The sequence below is a fragment of the Pezoporus wallicus genome, unplaced genomic scaffold (assembly GCF_028554395.1).
Source record: "Pezoporus wallicus isolate ANWC-B61680 ecotype Strahan unplaced genomic scaffold, APGP_CSIRO_Pwel_v1 contig_3817, whole genome shotgun sequence".
In the NCBI taxonomy this organism is placed as follows: domain Eukaryota; kingdom Metazoa; phylum Chordata; class Aves; order Psittaciformes; family Psittacidae; genus Pezoporus; species Pezoporus wallicus.
Genome location: NW_026635157.1, coordinates 11,892,293 through 11,918,207, shown reverse-complemented (window position 1 = coordinate 11,918,207; position 25,915 = coordinate 11,892,293). Strand labels below are relative to the sequence as shown.

General features: G+C 42.1%; 1 protein-coding gene across 1 annotated transcript in view; it reads left to right on the top strand.

Annotated features, from left to right (window-relative positions):
- The window catches only part of RSPO3 (R-spondin 3), a 60,441-nt gene that overhangs the window by 32,786 nt on the left and 1,740 nt on the right, over positions 1-25,915 (top strand). The window contains exons 2-4 of the mRNA XM_057409183.1: positions 471-662; positions 2,108-2,254; positions 4,610-4,807. Of these exons, the coding sequence (XP_057265166.1) occupies positions 471-662; positions 2,108-2,254; positions 4,610-4,807 (537 nt within the window). The remainder of the gene's footprint in view (positions 1-470; positions 663-2,107; positions 2,255-4,609; positions 4,808-25,915) is intronic.

Here is a 25,915-nt window from a genome sequence, read left to right as displayed (position 1 = left end):
TACAGCAGAACTCAATCAAAGGGCATTTAGTCAATGAAGGAAATTATACACTAGGTTGATTTTTAATCATCCAGCTAGTAAAAGCAAAGATAAGTGAACATGTATTTATTTGCCGTGCCAACTGCACAGAGGGCAGAAAAGCCACTGAGCATAACTAAAAGAAAAATAACTGTTCTCTAGAATGCTGCTGTTCCATAAAATCATTTTCAAACATAATTTGCTGTTAGCTATTTCTACAAGATGGGAGCACATCAGCTGAGCTTTTCACTTTATGCAGATGAAATAATTGCTAAAATGAAATGTCAGGTCAGAAGGGATACAAGAAAAAATGAAGCAATCCTGAAGAGCTGTCAGAGAGGTGGACAGTCCACCCTTCCAAGTACAGAGGAACTGTTATTTCATGATTTTGTCTAGTTATCTTCTTCTCTTACCTTTTATTTATTTATTTTTTTTAATGCTTGTCTTCTCAGTGCATCCTAACGTGAGCCAGGGTTGCCAAGGAGGGTGTGCTACATGTTCTGACTACAACGGATGCCTGTCGTGTAAGCCCAGGCTCTTTTTTGTTCTGGAGAGGATTGGCATGAAACAGATCGGAGTATGTCTTTCCTCATGTCCAAGTGGATACTATGGGACACGGTATCCTGACATTAATAAGTGTGCAAGTAAGTGCTTGGGAAAAGGGAGCACATGGATTTGTTTGCTCTCTCTTGAATGCTGTGTCCTCTTAGGAGTCAACAGAGAAGCAGATGGACAGGCTGTCTCTTTTTTTATTCAGTTCTCTTACAGTAGTGCAGTAAATATTAACCTGAGCAAGAAGTTAAGGTGAAAGATCACAGAACAGCCTAAAGCTCAGGGTTCCCAGCTCCTAGGACCCTCTATATCCCCATGCAAAAGAGAAGTGCCATTGGGCGCCAGGCAGTGTCATCTGGCAGCAAGAGGGATCTGCAGCAGCTCTGAACAGGGGCCGGGATGCTGAATCTCAGTGGCTGGAGCCATTTAACCCACTGCCCCTTTCCCACCTGTCCCCTGCAACAAGGAGAGAAGATGGCAGGTGCCATTCTTGGGAGATGCAGTTTGCCCTGGTCTCTTTATAGCTTGTCTCACACACAGTGTAGTCCTCTAAATGCCTGTAGCAACTGGCCAGGTTTCAGCTGGCCAGGTTTCAGCCTGATTGAGGGGAAGTTACCAATTAATGTTGCCTCCAGGCAGGGAGACAGAGGACCCAACTCTATTCTTTAGTGCTCTGGCAACATTCTGACCCTACTTATATATTTTGAACCAAAAATAAACTGGAAAAGATCGCAATGTCCTCCCCACTCCTCTTTCTGTTGTTGAATTCACTGTTTTTAATCCCACAGGTGATATAAAAACATAAGAGTGATGGCCAAGCAACTCTCCCAGTTTTTACCTGGTAATAAAAGTTATTTAATGAACGGACCCCAGAGTAAAGTCTTACAGAGTAACTTGACACTGTAAAGTATTTGCTCACTTTTTAGCAGTGTGTGGCCTTCCATATCAGACATGAGCTGTGCCATACACAAGTTTTTATTTAAAAACATCTGAGAACTTGGAATATTACCACTAATGCAAATTTGGATAGTCATATAGAGAATACATGAAATACTACAGGGCATCTGATTGAACATCAGGGAGCCATTTAATAAAAGAAAAAGTTGTTGATGCAAAACAGCTTTTAGCAGATTCTAAATTCTGGCATATTTTTATTTCTCTTGGATGAACGGAGATAGATAGTGTGGAACTGGCCCAGTACTTGTGCCCTGTGGGCTTAGTATCTATCCTGTGTCAGTGTAGGGCAGAAGCCATATATTGTTATTCTGATGTGCTGTACTCTGTCTTCTGTTTGCATAGAAGAGAAGCAGGGTGAGGCTGTTCAGCATCAGGCCATCCTTATTAACTCCCCACTTATGCTAAGGTCATTTGTGGCTGGCCTCACTATATGTTACAGGCTGCAAAGAAGATCTAAATATAATTTGCTTCCTCTGAAGATTGTTTAATATTGTTAGAATTGTGTGATTCTGGTATATGTGGGAGAGCCCATGGCATTTTATGGCAAAGAGCAAAAACGTTGTTAATGTTTGTGTTTCAGAATGTAAAGCTGACTGTGAAACCTGCTTCACCAGAAACTTCTGCACAAAGTGTAAAAGTGGGTTTTACTTATACAGTGGAAAGTGCCTTGAAAAATGCCCTGATGGGCTGGAAGCAAATAATCACACGATGGAGTGCGCTAGCATTGGTAAGTCCAGTCCTGCTCTGTTCCCCATTGTTTCCTCACACGGGGTGTGGGATCTAAGGAGGCCATGAGTTGCAAGATCAGTTATACCACCAGGGAAGTGCAACTTAAAATTGAAACGTTCTGCATCACAAGATGCATTCCCCAGCACAACAAACTCACGATATTTCCCAAATATGCCATTTCACAAGAGGCACAAGCTTGGTTGTGCCCTGCAAACACAGCCATGATGCAAAGGGCGATTCTGCCTCAGGAAATACAGCCTGTTTGGTCTGCCTTGAGGTACACTAACATCCAGCTCTTACTTGCTCTGTTGAAGTGTATTGTAGCACTGCTAACATCAAAGGTTCAAAAATCCAGAGCCAGACCCCACATGTAGTTGAAAGATTAAAATACTAACTGCTTTGCTTTAGCTCCCTTGTACTTCATGCCTTCAAAGCATGCATGCGTCAACATTTTGAAGCTTACCTTCACAAAGGTGAAAGCTAGAAAATAAAACATGAGAGCACGCCCAAAAACACCTCTCAAATCCCCAGATGGTACGTGCATAATCACCTGACTCCAGAAACTGAGGATCAAAATACAACACCAAATAGTGTGGCACTGCCACTGCAGGAATGAGATTGAAGACACTGGTCCTGTGACTCACAGGCTGCTTTTGTATCTGTCCAGCCTCTGACTCACAAGCTCTGATTATGCACACCACGGCATTTTTGGAGGTCACAGAACCTAAGAGTCTGCTCCATCCCTCTGTCACCCCCCCAGTTAAAAGCAAAACAAGTGATCTATTTGCCTCTGGGCTGCTACAGTTGACATCCCTTGCCATGGGCATGCTGAAGCTGTGGCAAGGTTTAGCTTAATTTACTATAGTGGCTGTGAATTGTGGTGGCTGAGGGCCGAGAACTGCAGTGGAAGGGGTAACTCTTTGGCCAGCAGCAACCAGGGAGCACTTAGGCGCAGTCTGGTCATGATGGAAATCTCCTCCCTTACAGTATTATGCACATAGCTCTCCCTGGCCTCATGTTTTTTGGTGGGGAAGTAATGCAGGAATAAAAATAATATACAGTAGTTTGGCATTTTCTTTCTCAAATACATGTTAGTTCAGGTGGTAACAATGGTTTTTACAGTTTTACTTTCAAGCAAAGACCTTCATCTTTGAAAGAAATTCAAAGGATCATTTTTTTGTTTCTTGATGGCTGTTTCCACATGCTATAGAAGTAGCTGCTATAACAAGTCAGACTCAACTAGGAAAAGCCATTTCAAGCTACAGAGAAAAAACAGAACCTATTTGTGCCCGTGAAGGCCAATTATTTGAACAGGAGTTCTGCTGTCATATTAAAACCAAAATGACTCACATGGCAATTCACTGGAGGAAGGCTCAGAGATTGCCTGAGATCTATTATATTTTTAATTTTGAAAAATTTGGAAGTAAATTCTGGAGCTGGAAAAATGCTGACTTTCAAGTTCCTCCTTCTACAGGGGCTGCAAGTCTTTCCCTCTTCAGCTGTGGTTTATAGTGTTAAGCATGCACATGAACATGAAGTAAATATAAATGTTTACTGCCTTTTATCAAGAGAAGGATGCTGAGGAGATGGCACTGAAGAAATAATTAAGAGCATGTTGTTAAGCTTCCAAGGTTACTCCCATTTTTGTCTATACTGTTTGGAAAAGTGTCCAGCTGCACACCTTTTTGTTCCTAACAGTACGGATGCGCATTCAGATCACAGTGGTTTAGAAACTGTAACCCACACTTTTTTGAAAAGCTTGCACCCGCCCAGACAGAAATTGTCCTCTGCTCTGCTTGCTTACAGCTTGTATATGCTACAGATGACAGCTCTTTCACTATCCAAGCTAAATCCTGAGCAGCAGATCACCAAAGATCTTTGATTCTTTTGATATCTGTTGGTCCTTTATAATTCTATTGATTTCCAAATTTAATACCTTTGAGACCAGATGTAGCAGCCTGAGCCAATGACTTCATCCTCCTTTCACACAGGCAGGACCAAAGTTTAATTCCACTGAAACTGCAGGGGTTCAGACCTCCACAAAACCAAAGCAATCTCAGGACAAACCTCAGTGACTGATTTTATTGAGACCAGTTGTGGTGGTGGTGTCCCATTTCAGGAATGGAATTACAAAAAAGAGAGTACAAAATAGTTACTGACATAATTATTTGACATTATTTTGTGCATTATATCCTCAGCTATTCAATTTCTGTCAATTCACTGCTGTAAATTCTGATTATTTCCATTAATTTTTGCCACCTTTTGGCTGATGCAGAATAAAATTAATGTACCATATGCATTGTGTGTACAAAAAGATATTGGTCAGGCTCAGCTTATCCTATGTTTATTGCAGTGCACTGTGAAGCAAGTGAGTGGAGTCCATGGAGCCCTTGCACAAAGAAAGGAAAAACTTGTGGTTTCAAAAGAGGAAATGAAGTAAGGGTCAGAGAGATCGTGCAGCATCCATCAGCAAGGGGCAATCCTTGCCCAGCTACAAGCGAGAGCAGAAAATGTATTGTACAAAGAAAGAGATGTCAGAAGGAAGGAAAAGGTACCACGTTATCATCATCATAATATGAGATTGGTATTGTGCTTGTTTAATAACTCACATCTGAATTACCAGGCCTCAATTGTAGGCTTCATCAAAGCTCCCATTGATGTGGTGTTCTTTGGGCTGGAGAGAACCGTGCCATTGCCTGGAGTAAATAAAGTCCTAACGCTGCTCAAAAAATGCTCTTTGTGTGATCTAGAAAGTACAGGGTGGGCTGGATGGGAAGGCACATTGTCTCTCGGTTCTGCTGAAAGAGCTGCCAACAAGAGGGGTTGCATGGGGAGCTCAGAACAAAAGGATCCATCCTAAAACAAGTCATGGTGGGAGCTGTTCGTGGTGTCTCAGGCAGCCAAATTTCATGTTTTAACCATGGGATTCCTCCAAGCCAATTCCTATTTCATGCTTTCCTACAGGTAAGACCATAACTCTTGCAATTGCAGTGCTGTGGCCTCTCTCCCATCTTGAACTCTTTCTACCAGCTCTGGCTGAACAACATGGCCTGATCCTGCCATCTGCGTCTGGCTCATGGAGTCCCAGCATGGGAGAAAGACCACAACATTGTGTGGCAGCCAAGGGAAACTCCACTTGGTTTTACACATTGAGCATGAATTGCCTATCCATGTGAGCCAGCTTGCCCATCATGGCAACTGTACGGTGGGATGATGTGGGAATGGCCTCATGCGTGTTCAGAATGGGAGATGCTTAAGAAGTCTATGGAAATAATTTACACAAATACCATCCAGTAGAGATTGTTGTTACATTGCTACCTTTCTCCCCTTCTTGCAGCAGGGAGATTACTTCCTATGTCCCTTTTGCAGTTACTGTGGTTGGCACAGGATTGTCCATGGAATATTTCCTCTTCTGCACCCCTCTCATTTTCCCCATCCCCATTTCCCTTTTCCTTCTATTTTCCCCATCCCCATTTCCCTTTCCCTTCTATTTTCCCCTTTCCTTCTAACTCATCAGGAAGGTTTCACCCCTTTTGAGGATGAGTGGAAGAGGTGGAGCAGCTATCCCCTATGTAAACATCCATGAGCCAGCATGAGCTGCTGGCACCAAGTACTAACTTACTGTTTTGTTGTCAAATGATCTCTAGGGTTGCTGCAGATTACTTGTAGAATATGTTAAAGGGGTTGGAGCTTGTAATCTTTTTGAATGTTAGCTTGTTTCCTAAGGATATACCTCATGAGAAGGGAAATAATGTCAGAGGGATGATCTTATGAACCAGGTAGCTACAGGTGCCTCCCCCTCACCCAAGAACTGGCTAGATCTACAGATTTATTTATCTGCTGATAAATAAACCTCATTTATACGTTAGCTCTACCCCAGCTAACCTATGGGGTAGATGTCACCTTCTTGTGTCAAGCAGTGCCTTGAAGAGGAAGAGAGGGGTATCTGCCCCAGGGGAGCAGCCAAGGCAAGATATTTATGGATTCCCTAATGCCTAGAATCTATGTCCAAAATGTTCAAGCTTACTTCTGCTCCTGGACTGTGGCACAACTTGGAATACAGATTCTCATTAGCCCACTGTAACTGGGGTAAGAGTGCTTTTTTTCCTACCAAGCCAATTTTGCCAGAGCTGAAAATATAGGAACAAACTATAATTTTGGATCTATGAAACTGGTTGTGTTTTAGTTGGGCTTTTTTTTTTTTTTAAGGTAATAATGCTGTTGTGTATTTTCTTATGGCAATTTGGCAATACCTTCAGACTGGACAAGACATTTCTCTTTGAGAAATGCCTGCTGTTCCTGTGTTGTAAGTACTTTAGAAGAAACCTCTCACGTACTTTACTGTCAATTCTTATTTTATGGGATCTGAGTCAAACCATACTTGAAAAATACTGCACACCACAAGAATTTGTTCACAACCATGAATGGTTTGGTTTTTTTTTCTGTAATGTGCATAAAGGTGGATTTTTTTTCTTCCTTTTGAGCAAGTCACACAATATATTCTAACCTGTTTTACACTCAGCATACAATTTCTTCAGAACCAATGCAGGCAGATGGAAAGTTATGTTCCAGCTTTACCCATGCCCTTGGGATTTGTAGGTCTATATCTTAGATCCCTTTTTTTTAACATTCTGAAATCCACCACTATACACTCTTCAGTATCCACAGAAGTCACCATTCACTTTCACATACCTTCACAGGGAGATAAATTAATTTTTTTTAAAAGAAAGTTAATTCTTCATGAAACTGAGGAAATTCACACATAAATATTAGGTTAAAGTAGCTTTAAGGGACGGATTATGGTGACAAGCTAGGAAACAGAATTAAGCTAACAGTTTTCCTTCTGTTCCTACTGGAATGGGGAAATGAAGCTTTCCAACTCAATCTCCAGGTAACTTATCTTCCCTACTGCCACCATCCCTTATTACACAGAGAGAAACTTCTGTTCGCCTGTGAATAACAGAATAATTGCATGAGAAACCAAGCCAGGCTCTGTTCTTATGGGTTGCTGTGTCATCAGTGAGTGTAGGAGGTAACAGCAGAAAGACTGGGAAACAGAAGGGAAAGTAACTATGTATTTACTGTTAAGAAATACTGAAAATGCTCTTCTGTACTGTATGACTCCCTGTTGCTGCTGAGGCACTGCTTTGGAGTTTAGCTTTCATGACATCAGCTTTTGAAGTCTAGCAGCAGACGCAGCAGTTACCAACAGTGCTGCTAATCTTTTCTCTGCAGCCATAAAGAGGGACTTAGCTGGATCAGCCTCTGCCGTTTTCATGTTGAATAGATGTCTGTGGCCAAGGGAGTGAGGGCAAAGACCACATGATGACGGGGTATGCTCGTCACAGATGCCTCAATGACTTTGCTCAAGAAGTTGAGGTCAGAGACAGGATGTTAGTCAGTTAAGCTGCTGCTATCACACAGAAGCAAGGACATGTTTCTGGAACAGCTACACAAAACAAGATAAAACAGATGAAGAGGGTTTTTTTTTCCATCTGCTGGTATGTCATTAAAGCTGGTGAGATCTATTACAACTTTTTTCTCTCACTGGTTACAAAATGAAGTTTTACTGGTAGAAGGCGCTAGAATTTTCAGAATGAATGCAAACAAATGGAAATAATGAGGATACAAATAGCCTGACCAACATACAACGTTCTTTTTATTCATTTTACAACTAAATTAGTTGATCCCAGTGTGTTCTGACATGGTAATTCCCATATGTCTCACACACAGCCTCCTTTCATAGTTCAGTCCCATACAAACCTCCCTGTAATTTATTTCAAAATTCTTCTCTTTAAATCCCATGATAGTGAGTTCTTTCTAGTCTGCATGGCTACACAATTTTTAGTTCCAGTTTTTCTTCTTCCTTTCTTTCCCTCACACTCCTTATTTTGTTCCCCCAGTGCAGCGCACCATTACTTTTGCTTTCCCACATTCAACATCTTCTTGGCTCCTACCTTTCACTGATAGCCATACCTTGAGTCGTTTTTCCTGTAGCCACGTCCATTAGTGGCAAATAGAGGTACTGGGGAAGAATAGCTTGCAGAGCTCTTCAAACACTGCAAATTATCCATTAATATTATTTCTTTGCCTCAATGCATGTGCTGCAGCCAAACACAAGTCCTTTTGTACTGATGTCTGCAAACGCATGAGACTGACTTTTAGTGGCCAGAAGACAAATATCAGGAATGCATACAAAAGTATTTGTGGAGAAGGAAGTTCACGTTTTCATGCATGAGTAATTCTGCCAAGAAGTCACCATATGATTTTCTGCTGAATCCCAACTAAACCCCTGAGAGAGCAGTTTTAAGTTCTTTTAGAGAATGTGTTCTTACAAGTTTGAATAGGCTAAAAACACTCACCAAAAGACTACGTGCATAGTTATGAGCAAGGAAGACATCTTAGAAACCTGGATATTATGCTAGCCAATAGGTAGGCTACATCACTTACACAGTGGTACTTTTGCAAGCAAATAAATAATACATTTCACGTGTTACTTGTTCATACATCAATTCATGTATTGCATGCTGGTGGCATTTAGATGTTCAAAGGAGAAAACCAATGATGTTAACTGCCATCAGTCCTGTGCAAACACAGGCCAAAGAAAGTTCCTATTCCTGACAGGCAAAAATTCAAGCATTAGACATGAAGACATGGTGGGATGAATGTAGAACAGCCTCCTCCTTTATATTCCTACTACTATGGAGTGTAGGAATTGTCACCTTGTAGAGTGTGAAAGCAGGATACTATTATGAAAGGAAGAGGGGCAATTTTAGTCAAAATTCACAAGAGGCATGGTGGTTTATCACTTCATGGTTTGTGCTGCAAGGAGAATACAGACATTATGCAGTGATTTATTTTTTTACTTAGTGTATAGCACAAATGAGAAAAAGCAGTGTCTTTGAGATGAGGAGCTGATTTCCGGAAGCAGACTGGCGAATAGAAGGGAACCAAGGGAACAGCATTTATTGTTGATTTAATGACGACTTATATATAGTTGAGGAAAATAAAATAAAATAAATGTTTTTATTGTACATGTGAATATAAAAATCCAGGTTTGATTTGAATAGCTTAGAGAACTGAGACTCAGTTCACCTTTGTTGTTTCTTTGAACTAGTTCCTCCACCCCTTATTTGTTATATATATGTAAAATGCTTCAAACATATTAATCAGATCAAGTCTGAAAATTCAGTGTTATGTGTGAGGAAGGAATCCTATCAGGCATTTATCAGATTGCCAAATCGAGCACTCAGCTAAAACTCCCAGGCCATTCATCAAGAATTTACTTTAGCTGAAAACAATGTAACTTAATACTAACAAACTTAAAATATTAGTCAATAAACTAAACTCATTTAACTTAAACTCACTGAGTTACCCACCCTAATGTACACACTGATGCTGTATGGATCCATGTAACAAAAGAGCACAAAGGGCTGTGGAGTCTAAACTAAGTTGCCCTTTTAGTATTTCTCACACAGAAAAGTTTCTGCAGTTCATCTCTGGTTGTGGTGGACTAATTCCGTTAACAGTCAGTTAAGCTTGTCCCAGGCAACAGAGAGAAAGAAAAAGAGCCCCTACTAAATAAAAGATTGTGTAAGTTGCATTACATTTTAAAATGTACGTGGAAGTACAGTAGTGCAGGAAGCCATTTGAAATCAGTGCGAGTTTCACCACTTTGTACAGCTTTTGAATTGTGGCACATAAAATCAGTGTTTCACGATCTTCACAACCCATAGAAATTCCTACGTAGCCACTTAAAACTTGCATATGTATGTGCCACATCAATGCGTTTATTCATATAATACCCATTTTTCCTGAAAAAATCTGTAGTGCCAGGCATCTGGAACAGTTGCTTGTGCATTTTGTTGAGCTCTATTGTCACACTGGACAATCTGAATTTGACATGGATGCGATTTTCACCGAGAAGGTTTTGCTGTCTGAGAATTGAGATGAGGAATGACAAGCTAAGACTCCTCTAAGCCTCCGTAGGTTTGGTAAGAGCATGATGAGATTCACTGTACTTAAGCTGGACAGCTACAAATCAGTTGTTTTTGTCAAAGCAAGGGTAATGTTAATGGTGGGGTTAATACTGCACCTGGGAGCAGCATCCGTGACACTGTACAATGGATTCTAAGAAAGACAAAATAATTTGGCTCCTGAAAGTGCCTGTTTCGTTCCAGTGGCTGTTAAGGACAGCCTAGTATGAGTTATCTGGACTTTTACCTGCTAACTTCTAAATTAAAGGGCACATTCTCTCCATCTATACAGTAATGACTTTGCAGCACTTCAAAATCTAAACCAAGGTTCCTCCAGGCTGACTTTGTAAGGAAGATGAGCGTGTTTCAGAGGATCCATCAGTCAGCCACAGTAAAACAAAAAGTAGAAGTGAGACATACTCATTCCCAATACTAATTTTATTTAGTGTTGGAAAAATCCTGGTTAGAGCAACATTTTGTTGTGTTTGTCGATAAGCATCTAGTAATGGCTATATACCTGCTTATTCAAAGGTCAACAAGCTTTGAATAATCTGCTCCTACACACTCCACACACCGAAGATACATTCTCTTCTCAAGGCAACAGAGGCCCACACCAGCCCAGTAATTCCTCAGTGTACTATTTTAAACATTTTTCTCTGATTAAAAAAAAATAACAGGGGAAATTCTGGATATTTTTGGTACTGTGTATTTTTACTTAATCACATTTAAGTCCTACACATTGCTACATGAGAAAGTAAGATATTCCAATCACAGCTCATCCCAAAAGTCACATCCTCTTCCTCACATATAGCTCAGTGGCATTTCAAACAAGAGGGCTGGAGCACGTGAGCCAGGGAGACATCACTGCACAGTTCGCTTGTATAACTGTGAGATATGGGGTGTCCTGTGTGAAGGTCACCAGTGTGGCTATGGTTAACGACCTTACTCCATGGCAGGTCACAGGACTTCTGAAGCCTCAAAATGAACACAAAGCTAATTACTGCATCCCTGTGTTTACATACTGCATACGCCAATGGGTCATAACTCCGGCCTTTGCAAGTCTGAGTTACTATAATTGAGGAATCTGTCTTGTGAAGAGTTTGGTTGTTTATTTTCTGTTTGTGGATGCCAAGAGGACCTCTCATTTCCTTTCCTTGCAGGGGTTTTGACTCTTAAACTTTAACACATTTCCAGCCTCCAAGAGTAGGGCTCTTGAGACTGGGAATCCACTAGATGCAACATGAAGTGAAATGGAGTCCTGGGGATGCCTTGAACAAGGCAAAGCACAGACAGCACAGGGCTAATCTTCATGCAAGGCAGACAGGAGCACAATCTAGAAAAAAATCTCTGTGAGAAGGGTTAAGAGGAAAAAAATAGGATTGATATGAATCAGAGTGATTTGTGAATCCAAAATAGCTAATAGTAGAGGATGCAGTGGCTCTACAATTCAAGAGCTTAAAAGGCTGGAAAAAGCCATTCTTAAACTTTAATCACAGCATTTGCAAAATGTAGTCACAGGCAGTTTTGAAAGTCTTACTAGGTATTACCTGCAAACAGAGATCCTAAAATCTGAACTAATTACTAGTAATACTGCAGTTTGCTACAGTATGTTTATTTTGTTTGTGTTAGTGTGAACATGAAATTCCTATCATACCTCCCAGTTCTGACATGCAAGCAGGTACATACACACCGTGTGCCTCTGGTACTATAGGTACTATACATGTATGCAAACAGTGTCTACATGTGTATGGCACCAAGGTTGTATTCTCTGAATGACACACATCTCAGTGAACAGCCAGGCTGAAAATGGCTGTGTGGCTGTACACCAACCTGTACGGCCCTCAGGTATCAGATTTAGTTTTAGCCTCTCAGGGGTCTGGGCTGACACTGTCCCTGTGCTCCTCAGGAGACATTCTCCTCTCCTGCTGCCAGCTCCTCTTTTGCCAGCTGCCAGCTCCTCCCTGTCCTGGGGAGGCAAGGATCAGAGGGGAGGTTGCGCAGCTGCTCTGAGGCCCCCCCCAGAACATGCTATCAAAACATGCGCTGGACACACTGCTGGTAAACAGCATCATCCTCACATTAACAGGAATGGCGTCAAAACTGAGAAAGAAGTGTGCGGTCAATCGCTCCCGCAAGGGAAGTGAATCAGAAAAAACCTGATGCATTCTTCTATTAAAATGTGAACGATGCGAGCGCTGTTCTCCTCAGAACACTAAACCAAATAAGGGATAGAAATCAACTCTTCTTTTTCTTTCTGATCCTCCCTTCCGGTGCCTCCTTGTGCTCTAGAATTAGCCAGCTATCTTTTAGATGCCTGAGCTCTGTAGGAAAAACAGGAGGGAATACAAACCTCTCATGCAAACCTCTTCCTCTCCCTTCCAAAGTGCCCATCAGGTGCTCATTCAGCACCAGATTTCCAGCACCTGCTTCAGATTTTCCCTCTTGGATAAAAATGTTTGGGATTGAGAGGAGCAGCTTCAGCTTTAGAAGGTGAAATCCACAGCTATATAAAGCTGAAATCCACAGCTATATCTATACTGCTAAAGGAAAGCAGGCAAAGGTCTGCTCCTTGGATACAAGGCAAGGGCCACCTTCTGGCTTGCATCCAAACTTGATGGGGCTATTCCCTTCACAGCAGATTTGACTGGGGAAGAGGGATGGCTGTTGCAGGTCAGAGTCCTAAATCAAACTACCAGTTATGTTGTGCAGACACACAGGGGTCTGCCTGGTCTCTGGCCTTCTTCCCTGTTACAGCTATACTTTACTTAACCATGGCACCTTCACCTTCAGCAACTTCACATTGCTGAGTTTCAGGGAGAGGCAAATAGGGTACTTAGCTACTCTCTCAGAGCTAAGCAGAGACCATATGCAAAAGAGCAGTGTCATTCTCTCTTATTCCACTTCCTCACTCTGCCTGCATATCTTTACAGACCCTTCTTTTCCCTCCACACTGCTCTTTCTATCACTTCTTGCAGTCATTGCCTCCAAAGTCCTTGTCCTAAATTCTAGTGTTGTAAGGAGCTCTTTCTGAGGGGGAGGACATCTCAGCTGGAAGAGGAAATAAGCCTCTTCCAGGCTGTGTGCCACAGCAAGATACCTTGACAACTTCTTTCTCTTGACTCTTCAGAAGACCACAGCAAACCTTTTTCTCACCTTTGGGCAGTACTACCATGAAGTAAATGTGAAGGGAAGTGGCTGCTGACAGCAGTGCTCACTCAGCCCGCACCACCTGGAGATCTAAATCCCTCACTATTTTGGCCTGTGTGTCCTGGAAAGAAGAACAAACACAAGAGAGAAGTTTGCTAGCACATCTAGCAAATTTAGTCCAAGAATGCAAACCATTTGGGGTATGTGAGCTACAGAGTAAATCAGGCAGTGGGTGTTTCAAGTCTAATGGTGACACACAGAGCACTGTTTAATCAGATAAATCCTGGGCTGTGGAACACTTCCATGTATAGCAATGCTGTTATAACATTGCCAGTCATGGACAGCAATGGCACTCATTCACTATTGTGTTACAGCTGCCCTTCTTTTAAAGGGTCTGATCCATGATCTGCTGAAATCCCGTTGACTTCAGAGTACTTTCGATCTAGCTGTAATGAAGGGATTTTCAGCATGCCTTTGTAACAAAGCGAAAACAAAGGAGCACTTTTCAGCTGCTGTTTCTCCTCATCTTTCTGGATATTTGCCTCTTCTTCCCCACCCAGGCAGCTCTGTTTGTTTTTCCCCACCCAGGCCTCTGCATCTCCAACCTCATCGTCTCTTCTCAGCTCACTCTTCCTGCCAGCTCTGACACCTCATGCAGTCTTTGGTCTGCTTAGGCTGCCACCTCCCAGCTCTCTTCAACCTCGTAACTTTGGGAAAGAAAATACTCACTGCTATAACTTTCCTTTATGAAGGTCCAAGGAGCATCGTAGCATTCCCAATGATATGGTAACAACCAGCATTATTATCTGAGATCATAAAGATCAGGAGAGAGGTTGTGGGAATCTCTATAATTCAAGATTTTTAAGGAGGTTAGACAAACATCCATCAGAGAAAGCCTAAGTATAGTAGTTCAGCTTCTAGTAAGGGACTTTATAATGCTTTGATAAGCATTTCTAAAATTGCTACGAAATTTCCACAACATTTTCTTTTGCCTGTTGCTTTCTGTCAGCTTTCTACAGAGAGACCACATACTGCACATTTACATAGAACAAACCAAAGTATCTCTGTCCACTGACACTAATATAAGGCCTCCTGCTGTCTTTACTGTGCTCAGACTTTTATTTGGGACTGAGTCAAAGAACCAAAACCAATTTTCCTTTCATTTTGTCCAGTTTAGTCATTTACATAGCTGAAATATCTGTTCATGTTCCTCTTTGTAATCATCAGCTTTGAATCATTGTTCTAGGAAGACTATAGAGCTGGGTCTTCTAACAGAAAAATTCAGTGAAATCATTACAGTAACTCACCAGAGCTTGCAAATCTCTGCCAGTGAAGCTATGCATATTTTAAGAGCAGGTGAAGATATGGTCCATGAGGGGCATATTGCTGTAAGCTTAGACCTGAAAAAGTGAGCTAATTTTAAGGACCGATGCAAACATATATTATCTTTTCAGTAATTTTTTCTGAAACAATTTTGCAGTGGCAAGAAATTAAAGGGGAGGGGAAAAAAAATATCATGTAAAGATTCAGTGGCTGTGCAAAATTCAGAACAAGCATTTCTTAAATTTTCTATTTTAATTTCTTAAAATCCAAAATGGTAACAAACAGTTAACCAGCGGTCCATGAGTGAAACATACACAGGTGAGGATAAGACTATAATTTAATGATAACTGTGGGGATCTTTCCACTTTTTTTTGGTTTACAAGCAAAGTGACCCAGTAATGAATTTTCTCATTTCTAATCTCATCCTCCCCAACATCTATGACAAACAGTAGCCCCAGTATAAAGATTTACAGCTACAGTTATGTCTCTGCTTTGTTCTTAAGCATGTATTTACTTCTGCTATTTACTTTCTGAAATTCTCTCTCTCATTTGTCATCTGAAGAACTCTGTTTAAAATGAAAACAGGCTTTAGACATGAAACACAGTTACATTCCTGAAACATGAGATGAACAACCTTTAATTCACACAACCTTTCATTTACAGTAATGTTTAATGGATGGGCCAGTTTCATTATGGACAATGCCTCTCCCTGTCATTAGCCTGCAGAAAGGTCTAAAACTCTTAAGCATTTAAAGGAAGGCTGCTCCAGGCTCTGTATTCCCTCCTTCCCTCTCTCCCTCCCCCACTCCCCACTACCCCTTCTGACTGCCCTTATTCTAAGTGCATAATCTAAATGCTGTACTCTGCAAATTGCACTTCTTGTTGGCTTCGAGCTTCGAAGGACCCTTCTGAACACTTTTTTTATACAAACCCTAACAAGGTCAAAGCTGGAAGGATCTCAGCTGGTGGATTTGGATCCCATGAGCTAGTGATCATTTATAATTAATATTAATGAATGGCAGACGACAGATGTTTATTGCTTAAGTAGAAATGTGCATTGCTAAACCAGGAGGATTTAGTTTAAATCCAGAGGAACTGACTTTGTTTTCTGTATGGATGTGGATGGCGGGAGGGCATGCCAGTAGGTGATCCAGCCCCTGCTACCTTTAAGCATGAACAAGGCAACGATACTCTGTAAAGAGGGATCCTGACCTCTCTCTTTGATTGAAGCATGATGTCTGGACCTTCAAAACATTAATTGAAGGAGGACTCTCTGTTCACTTTAGTGGCTCTAATTTGCACCAGTAGTGGTTTATATCTGTAGATCCCAGTGCACTTACCAAAATTAAGGCACTCTTATCTCCATTTTACAGTTGTGGAACATCATAAAGTCATATGAAGACTGTATTATAAAGAAAAAAACGCTTTGTGTCTGAGACAAAGGATCACATTCCCAGCCACAGTTTACTTTATGTCATTGGATTTTTCCCCTCAGCGGTCTTAAATCAAACTGAAGCTATGATGGATAAAGTTCTTAAGTTTAAATGTGACACAGTGGAAGATGCAATATGGAGATGGAAGTCTCTGTGAATCCTTCTGAGTACAGGCTTAAGGTTGATGGAACCTCTATGTTTTCAAACTGAAAGCAACTCACTCTTTCACAGGACATAAATTAACTTCCTGGACACACAGACATCTTGGGTAATATTTTCAAAAGTACATAAACAATTTGAAGTAACTTCTTAGTTACTTCTGGTTAAGGTTGGAGTAAGGGTCTATTTGCTTCTGATTCTTTGAACAAAGCATCCTGATCCTTTTAGTATCTCACTACAGTATGTGTGCACTAACTGCTGTTTTCTTGCCTGTACACTTCTGTATGACAGTCTATAAAGTGTTTCTGACCATGTCATACCTGCTTGCGAAATAATTGATTTTAGGTATCAAAGAGGGCCTAAGAAGTCACTAGCAAGAGGAGGTGGTACTCAGATATGTAGAAACAGTGAGTAGTTTCTCCTTTTGACTAACATAAAAGTTCTTGGAGCAGGCAGCAAAGTGATTAGTTACTCGGTTTTAAAGAGTGTACAGTGGGCTTCTTCATCTGCAGGGAAAAGACAGCTGGAAAGAGAGATTGCTGGTCTCCACAGGCCTCAGTTTTCAGAGGCTAGAGAAGGTCCTGACTTCTTGAAATACATCGCGGTACAGAAAATATCACCTGCTGAAATTTAGCTTTGGGTTGCCTAGAACCTTTTTGCGTCCCTACAATTTGGCTCCTGTAACCAGTCCTGCCATACAGGCTGCGCACTCCCCTGGAAGTGTGGAGCCCAGGATCGCCACCAATTTACCAGCACTGCTGTAGCACTTGTAAGACACCAGCCAAGCACCAAACAGAAAGATAAAACATGCCTACAGCTAGCTCTGAACTGCCATTGTATACTGCTGGTTGGGACTGTGCTAGACAGGACACAGGGCAGATCTCCTGGTGGGGTGACTTAGGGGTTACAGACTTTCCTTAGCACTCGGTGGTGCCCTCTGTCATGAGAGGAGGCTTCCTTATCTTGTTGGGGGCTGCATCTCCTCTAACCTTTGAGCCATATGACCTCGTTTGTATCTGATCTAAATGGCATGGTGGTCAGCTTATAAAGTATACTAAGTGAAGTGGACTCCAGTGATGCACTGTCACACGGCATACTCATTCTTCACATTTCACTTCAAGCTACTCATAAAGCTGGCTGCCCACTTCAGTATGCAAAGCCAGTGTTACTACAAACAGTTCTAAATGCTCAGTTCATTCCCAGAGGGATTTAATAAGAATAAACTTATCACAGTCTTGGAAAAGGGGAAAAAAAAAAACAACAAAAAAAAAACCCACACAGCCCCCAAAAAAGGCATGACAGCCTGAATAAAATACAGAACAGAACAGAACAGAACAGAACAGAACAGAATAGAATAGAATAGAATAGAATAGAATAGAATAGAATAGAATATGCATGGACAATTTCTCTCTGCGATTCATTTTAAATGGAAGACTAATGGGCAATATTAAAACATCTGCATTCAAGTTTTTTTCATGCATGTCCTCCATGACCCCTACTTAGAAATCTTTTTAAAAATATTTTATAGGGCTGAATTTTCCAAAGGAATGGAAAATACCAGATCATCAAAGTCATAACATTTCCCAGAAACTTGCTGATTCCAATGAAGCCCTAGTGGAAAGGAATAGGCTTCGAAACAACTTTGCCTCTGTGTTAGGTTTCTGTCTAGTATCTTGGTGGCTTGTCCACTGGGTTGGCCTTTGGCAACCCACCTGGCAGGCTGACAAGGACTCGAGAGCTTGAAAACCTGAGATCCCTTTGACAGTATCTTGGTCACCTGAGCTCCCTGAGCTTCCTATGGCCAAGCTCTGAATCACTTTGGCATAAAAACTTCCTTGAGCCTTTTTCAGAGGCAGCCCAAGAGCCTTGGTGATCCTAATCCTCTTCTCCACAAGCTGCTCTCTACCTGGCAAACTGCCAGGTATCTTCTCAATAGGTGAGAAAAACTCTTCAGAAACATATGGAGATGTCCAAAGTGAAATGTCACATCACCCTTTTTTGAAAGGGCACCTTTGGAGTCCCTGATATGTATGAAATTTAGAAACCTGACCTGTTATTTGCACTACCTAGAGAGGGGAGGATCAATGCTTTGGCCAGCTGAAATAGTATACAACACACTAGAGACATGAAACAGAAAGAAACAGCCATTTTTCAACACCTTGTTTTGAAAAGCATCCTTGACAGTAAATTCTCCCTTCATTTACACCAGAGACCAACCTTGGTGACCTCTGTGTGTTTCAGCAAGTACAACAGAGGGCAGGATCGGGCCTCCAGCAAATTTAAGCCATAGCACCTTGGTTCTGGGCTGATGGCTTCGGTGACTGGATCCGTAAGGTGCTACTGCCAACCGGCTGATCCATCCATCCATCAGGCTGGCCTGGGTTACCTGTGGGACACGCAGGCGCTCCCATCTACCTGTCAGCACAGGTGTCACCCCAGGCAGGAGCACAAACAAACCATGCTTAGAGTGGAGGGGACAAGTGAACCATGCAGAGTGGGGCCAGAGGTGCATCCTGTTGACTCCTCATCTTCCTTTACCTTCCTGCCACATCAGGAAACTTAAGGAGATGTAAAGAGGGGGCTCGAGGGGAGTATATAGTTGCACCTGTACCAGCAAAGAAATGGTGGAAGATGCATGGGTTCCCTGGCCCTGGCATCCAGTACCAGGGCAGGAACTGCTGGCCTGGCCCAAGTGTTACGAGTCAGCACTTGCAAATCCCCTCCAGGATGCTCAGCCATCAGTACAGCCCACCTCTGAGCTATGATCACCTAGGGAAAAAGGCATTCTTACACATGCATCCAAACACTACTGTCATACAAATATCTTCTGAACTGGAAGGTTTCATTAATGCAATCAGTTTAAGTAAAGCCAAGGAAAACGTCTTTTCTCATTTCTCCCTCCCTTCAGAGCACTCTGAGTACAAATTTGAGTACCAAAGAAACAAGTTTCTTTGGGTGTTTTCTCCTTTTTACTATTGTACTAGAAAGAGTTGAAATGGCTGCTGAGGCACTAGCATCTGTCTCTTATCATGTGTAACTTTTCTTGATTATTTCTAGAGAGGCAGACTAAACATGCAGCTCTGACATAATGCAGCATCACATTTTTATTTCTGGTTTGCTCAAAAGCCTGCATCAGCTGAACTAAGTCTCTAAAAAGGACTATATTTATTACCTCAATCCAGGATAATGGGAGGACTTGGATTACTGGTGCCTAAAAGGAAAAAAAAGTTATTATAGATTTCTGCCAATATCTTTATACTCTCATAACAGGGTAAGGGGGTTTGGTACCAGTCACTACTATCGCCGGTCCTTGTACTGGCACCTGGTTCCCTTAGTCTTAAAAGAAGATTATAAAGTAGATTTGGACAATCATCTACCTTTTCGCAACTTTTAGGAGAGCTATAAAAATCAAATCCCATTGAGAAGCTGCTATTAAAAATCTCAAAGCAAGCCTTGTGAGAAAACATCACTTTCCTAAATACCAGCATGGTGCATGTCACTTCCCATCCTAAGCAATGCAGAGTGGTTTTCCGCTCTGCTAAACAGCCATTACTATGCTGTCTTCAGAAGCTGTGTTCAGAGTTTATAAGCTGTGGGTTCTTATAAGATGAAAACTGTTAAGTAATTGTAAAATTGCTGTTGTTAGCACAACATTAGTCCTGATTAAAACAAGGCTGCTAACAAACTCCCTTAGTCCCAACAGACAAGTGCAAAGGAAATAATTCCCACAGGCTCTGGTTTAAAGACACAGCAGTAAATGTCTCCACAAACAGCAAACAGAACTCATTATAGAAATCCTCCTCCTCTGGCTGCTTCTTTGACTGGAGGATAGTCTAGTATTTTCAGGCACTGGCAATGTCTTTTCTGTGGCACAGGAAAGACAGATCCAACCCATTTCTATTGCAAAGAGGTCATCAGAAGTCAGTTAAGTCAGAGACTTTCTATAAGCCTTGTTTATGAGCTCATGAGTCTGGCAGTGTGACTTCTGAAGCAGCCTATAGAAGCAGTGATGCTTTCCTACTTCCTATACACCTAATGGGATACAACTTGTTCTTTATACGCTACAGCAGCCAAACCTGACATCTCAGCACAGCTGATCTGCTCAGCCTCCTCCTGTTCCTTTTCACCTGCTTCATGGCTATTGTGCAGGCCTGACCTATTCCTCTATTTAGACACAATGTTCTCATTCCCACTAATGTGCCTGCCTCAGTATGGTCCTCTTCTTGGAAGGACAGGCTAATACACACAACATAAATAAGAACATTTTCAAGTGAATGTAATTTAATAGTCCAGTTTCTATTTTCAGAGGCAAATGAAGCTCAAGGATACTAAATCTCATAGAAAGATATCTGGACTCTACATCTAGGGAAGGATTTTCATTTTCAAGAAGAGATAAGGCATGTTAAGTGAGTAACTTTAAGTGCCAATATCATTCGAGGTATCTTAGGTTACCTAAGATCATCACATGGGACTGTGGCTACTCATGTGCCTTAAGACCTGTACTCATCCAGACTGGTATATGGAAGCCAGGTAGGCTGTCCTCATGAATCTAAACAGCGGGATAACCTATGTTGGGCTCCTTGAATACCTTTGGACCTTAGCTCCTTTAAAACTTTTACCCATATTCACTTCAGCAGTTGGTGTATCTTCAAAAGGAAATGCACTGAGCTATGTAGCACTTAGGTAGTTCTTGAAGTTGTTGACTCTCACCACTCTGGTCACCTGGAAATATAGTGACTATCAAATTGGACCACTGTAACTAGGAAAACAACAACTGCGGCTAAGAAAGTCATGCTGTTTAAAAATCAAAAAAGCATACCAGATGATTCGGCCACTTGTTGCTTGTGAATGAAAGGAGAATGTCCTTTGCACCACTGGGCAGTTGGGGGTTTCATCTTGGCAAGCAGTGTGAGTACATACTACAGCCTGTGTTCCTGAAAAAAAAAAATGTGTTGCTTTTCTTGAGAATGGGACTGATCTACTCATTTGCACAGTATGACACAACCATACTGTAGATGCAGCTCTAGTAAGTGGTTTTAGAGACAGAGGCATGCTCCTCTTACTGGTATCTTCGCTCAGCGCATTTCATGCTGTCCACATCGTGTCATGAGGAAAGAGCGACAGACTTTCAGTCTAAGAGGACTAAAAAAGTCTCTGAGAAGACACTGGTCTGGTGAGAAGGAGGGCTACACACTTAGCCCCCAGGTTTTTTGTCCCCATACCTCCTGGGTGGTGGAGCACTGGAGCTGACATTTCTTCTGTAGCCAGGAAAGTGCTGGGAGGTCAGATGAGGCTGTGAGGGGTGTGAAAGAACTGTGGCACGTTACAGCTGTGGCTTGTGGTCTTTTATTATAGCTCTTGAGCTCATTACAGTGTAGTGGGGAGGTTTTTGTGGTCCGTGGCGACATGTACACTCTAAGCGCCAGGACCCTTCCAGACTGCACCTACTACCTTGGTGTCTACAACCCCAACAGGTGCAGTTTAGTGACTCCTCTTGCCCCCCTTCTGCTCTCCTGGGGTGAGTTTCTTCATGGGAGTGATGTCTCCAGAAGAAATACAGTCACCCCAAATGCCTGACGCCGGAAGTGAACAAATATGGTGCTCTGAGTTACCTGTAGTAATTACAGCTGAAAATAATAGGGTGGGACTAAGAGACAGTACCTAAAGTAAATGAAGTCTGGAACCTGCACTAGTTAATCCACGTCAGCCATGATTTTTTCACTAAGTAACCCTCTCTCATGTGGTGTTTTTAACTACCAAGTTCCCTCAAGTTGCGACCAGCCCGTCCTCCCTTTACTCCATAAAATACGGCTATGGGACTAGTGGAAACAACGTATCTGATGCAATAATGCAAAGACTTCTCTGAAATACTCTGGCTTACATATTTAAAGATGTATTCAGATGTGGATTGTATAAATACAGATGCAGGGATTTCTTTGACCAAAGGCTATAAATTAGATTAATAAGAACTCAGCACCTCTAGGCTGATCTGACATGTAATTATATTGTTGTTCGAATTAGCTTCATGTCTGCATTTAATTTGAACTACTGCAATTCTCAAAATTATAGCATGTTTGCAGATTTCCCTCAGTATACAAAGTAGCTATTATTAGAAGTAGTAAATTATTCCCTACCTAAAAGAAAATTCACTAGGAAGCACCTACAGACCAATTCTTCCAGTACAGCCAGCTGTACAAAGTTTTGGTTCTAAATTAAAGCTATTTTAACGCCAAATTATTACTTTACAGAACTATTAGAGTCTCATGAATCCACACCTCCATAAGCAAAACGCTCCCTTGGAAAACGTTTGTGCCTCCCATCTAAAAAGACTTTTTTCTTTTGAAAGGATTTATTGAATCCGTAAGACAAACGTTAGCTGCATTAGTGTACCACTACATGAGAATTCTGTGACCCACCAGGAAACAACGATATCCCCATGCTGCGGCACAACATACTGCCTTTTTTTTTTAATACCCTCTTCCTGGCACACTAGAAAAGTGAATCGCGTACGCAGCATAAAGCAGGGACGGGAGAGAGCGCAGCATGCAAAGCGCGGAGGAAGGGAAGAGGACAGGAAACGCTCCTCGCTAGCTCCTGCAACTACAGCTCGAGGGTACAGAGGAGGGAACCTCTACGCATGCAAAGCCGCTCTCGCTTCCCGGCCCCAGGGCAGGCGGCACGACTGCACCCCGCCGACCCGGGCTCCCTCCCACCCCTGCGCCGGACTCCCGCGCACTCACTGCCCTTGCGCGGGACCACGGCGCCCCCGCGCGACCGGCACCGACACCGCAGGCCGCACCCCCCACCTCTCCTCCGTACCCGCTTTCATGCAGTACAGCCGCATGAAGGTGCGCTGAGATGTATGTATGTGCACATAAACGGGACACGTTCAAACAGCTTCCTTCACCAGCGAAATCGAAACTGCGGGAGAAAGTTTTCTTCTAAGAAGTTACACTGTTCACAGTTTAACTTCCAGTACCTAAAAGGGGCCTGTAAGAAATCAGGAGAAAGACTTTTTACAAGGGCAGTCAGGGTAGGACAAGGGGGAATGGCTTGAAACGGAACGAGGGGAGATTGAGATTGGACATTTGGAAGAAGTTCTTCCCTGTGAGAGTGGTGAAGCACTGGGACAGGTTGCCCAGAGAAGCTGTGGCTGCCCCATCCTTGGCAGGGTTCCAGGCCAGGTTAGGTAGGACTTTGAGCAACATGGTCTAGTGGAAGGTGTCCCTGCCTGTGGCAGAGGGTTAGAACTGGATGACCATTAAGGTCCATTTCCAACCCAAACCATCTTATGATTCTGTGTTTCTTTGATAAGGTTTAGTTTTTCTGCTATCCTTGCCTGTTCTTCTCCTTTAAATTCAAAGCAGTTCTAAGGGGAATTGTAAATGTAATGGCCCATGTAATTTTTACACTTTTCACAGATAACCAAATGTCCAAATTTCCAATAAATTTACACAACTTCTTGCATCCAGTCCCATATGCTGTTGTGAAGTGGGCTTCAGCAAGTAGTAGAAAGCAGAAAAAATACTCAGGAACAAGCTTCTGGGATGAAGAGAGCAGGGATATGAACAGAGAGAGATGCATGCAAGAATGTGGCTCCAGCTACACCCCAATGCTAACAGATAACTGCTGGTAGAATCTTCCCTTGCACCTAAAATGAACCAATGACTGGATGAAAGTAACATTATGCTGTCATATAAAAACTCCAGTTTTTTAAAACAGTGATGAAAGGAGCTAAACAGCCTGCAAAGATGACCCTTCTGTGCTTTATTGCATTACCAGAGCAAAACAGGTTTAGAGACCAGATCTTTTCACAAATGGCAACAGCATGAAGGTGATAGCATTAAGCTGTGTATAAAATTGCACAGAGGACTCCAAACTAGGTATCCTCAGAGTAGAAGAGAATTAGGACTGAGTTTTAAGTATTCTCCAGGGATCAGTTTCGCTTGTGCTTTATGACACCAATCTGATTAAAACAGAAACAGTGAAGCCATGCCTAGATAAGTCTGTAGCTAGACACATAGTGTATTCTTAGTATATTCACCCACATACATATAAATGGATGCATCCTGACCCATGGAAGGGAAACCATTACATGTTATTCCAACATACTTAAAGAATTGTGGCTAGGAAGTCACAGCTGAAGGATTTTGGCTAATCACCAAGTGAACAATGTCAAACACTGAATGTCTGGACAGTTTCCATTCAAATAACATTTCATCTGGGACCAACTGTATTTACAAACCACTGGGAACGAAATTCCATACTGTCATTTATCCATTAGTCAGAGGCAGCATTACAGCCGGGTAATATGCAGGCTTGCTTTTGCATGGAGCTATCCCAGCTCTCCCCATGGTGGTAGCTCTCACTGAGCACATCTTAGATAGCATTGCCAAATTCAGAGAGAGATTCTGCAGGTATGGGGGGCACATATTAGGGTAATCTCTGACTGGTTACCTAAACTCTGAGGTGCTATTTTACATCCAAAGCTTTACTCCATGTTCCAGAAACAACATGAAAAAGGCAGATGTTTGTCCTCACTTGACTTAACATGTGAATATAAACCTTCCCTTGCTTTTCAGTCTCAGGCAGTGTTGGAAAGGAAAAGCTGTAAAATAAGCCCATAGAGGTATACAACAAGAAGAGGATGTAGCATATCCTCACATCTTAGTCTTACTCCTGGCTTCTGCCTTCTCTTCACCTCTGAATCTCTCTCCCTTTACCTGACCTACTCCTCCTTGGACTGTCATCTGTTCTCAGAACTAAGGCACTGCCCCTGCACCTACTCCCTTACTGTGACCTACTTACTCCCACAGAGCCCACCATGGCACTAAAAACTCCCATCTCTGTTTTCAAGTCTGGAATGGGTACAGTTCCCTGCATTCAGCACCCTTGAGCTATTGCCAGGTTTGTGTAACTCCCCCAACATCAGTATAGAAAAGCCTGGATTCTCTCTAAAGATATTTAAGAGCAAAATGCATTTTTGCTGGAACAAAGAGGGATAGATAATTTTCAGTAGTATCATTACTAAAATATCATAAAACAGAGTTTGACCAGATGCTTTTCAACACTTGTCCAGAAATTTCTCCATGTGAAGAAGCATAGATGTCAGCATGACATTGTATCATGAAAGTCTCAAGAGAAGTTGCTTTTGAAGACATCATGAGGATTCATCTAACCACAGATGAACTTCAGCTGCATAGCTTAGTAGATGAACCAGTTCCACACAGAAAAAAACAAGTGGTTTGTAAAGCAAATAAAAGGAATACAATCATAGCACCACAGAATGGTTTGGGTTGAAAAGCACCTTTGAAGGTCATCTAGTCCAATGACTGTCTTCTATGGGCAGGGACACCTTCCACTCGACCAGGTTGCTCAAAGCTCCGTCCAACCTGGCCTTGAACACTGCCAGGGATGGGGTAGCCACAGCTTCTCTGGGCAACCTGTGCCACTGCCTCACTGCCCTTACAGGGAAGAACTTCTTTCTTATGTCCAAGCATAAATGCATTACACAGTATTTTCTCCACAGTCAATACACAAAGTTTTGATGTTCCTAAGGGGATGTAAAACTTTATTGTAGAGGTCTGTAGTGATAAAAAAATCCTCAACATCTTACCTTTA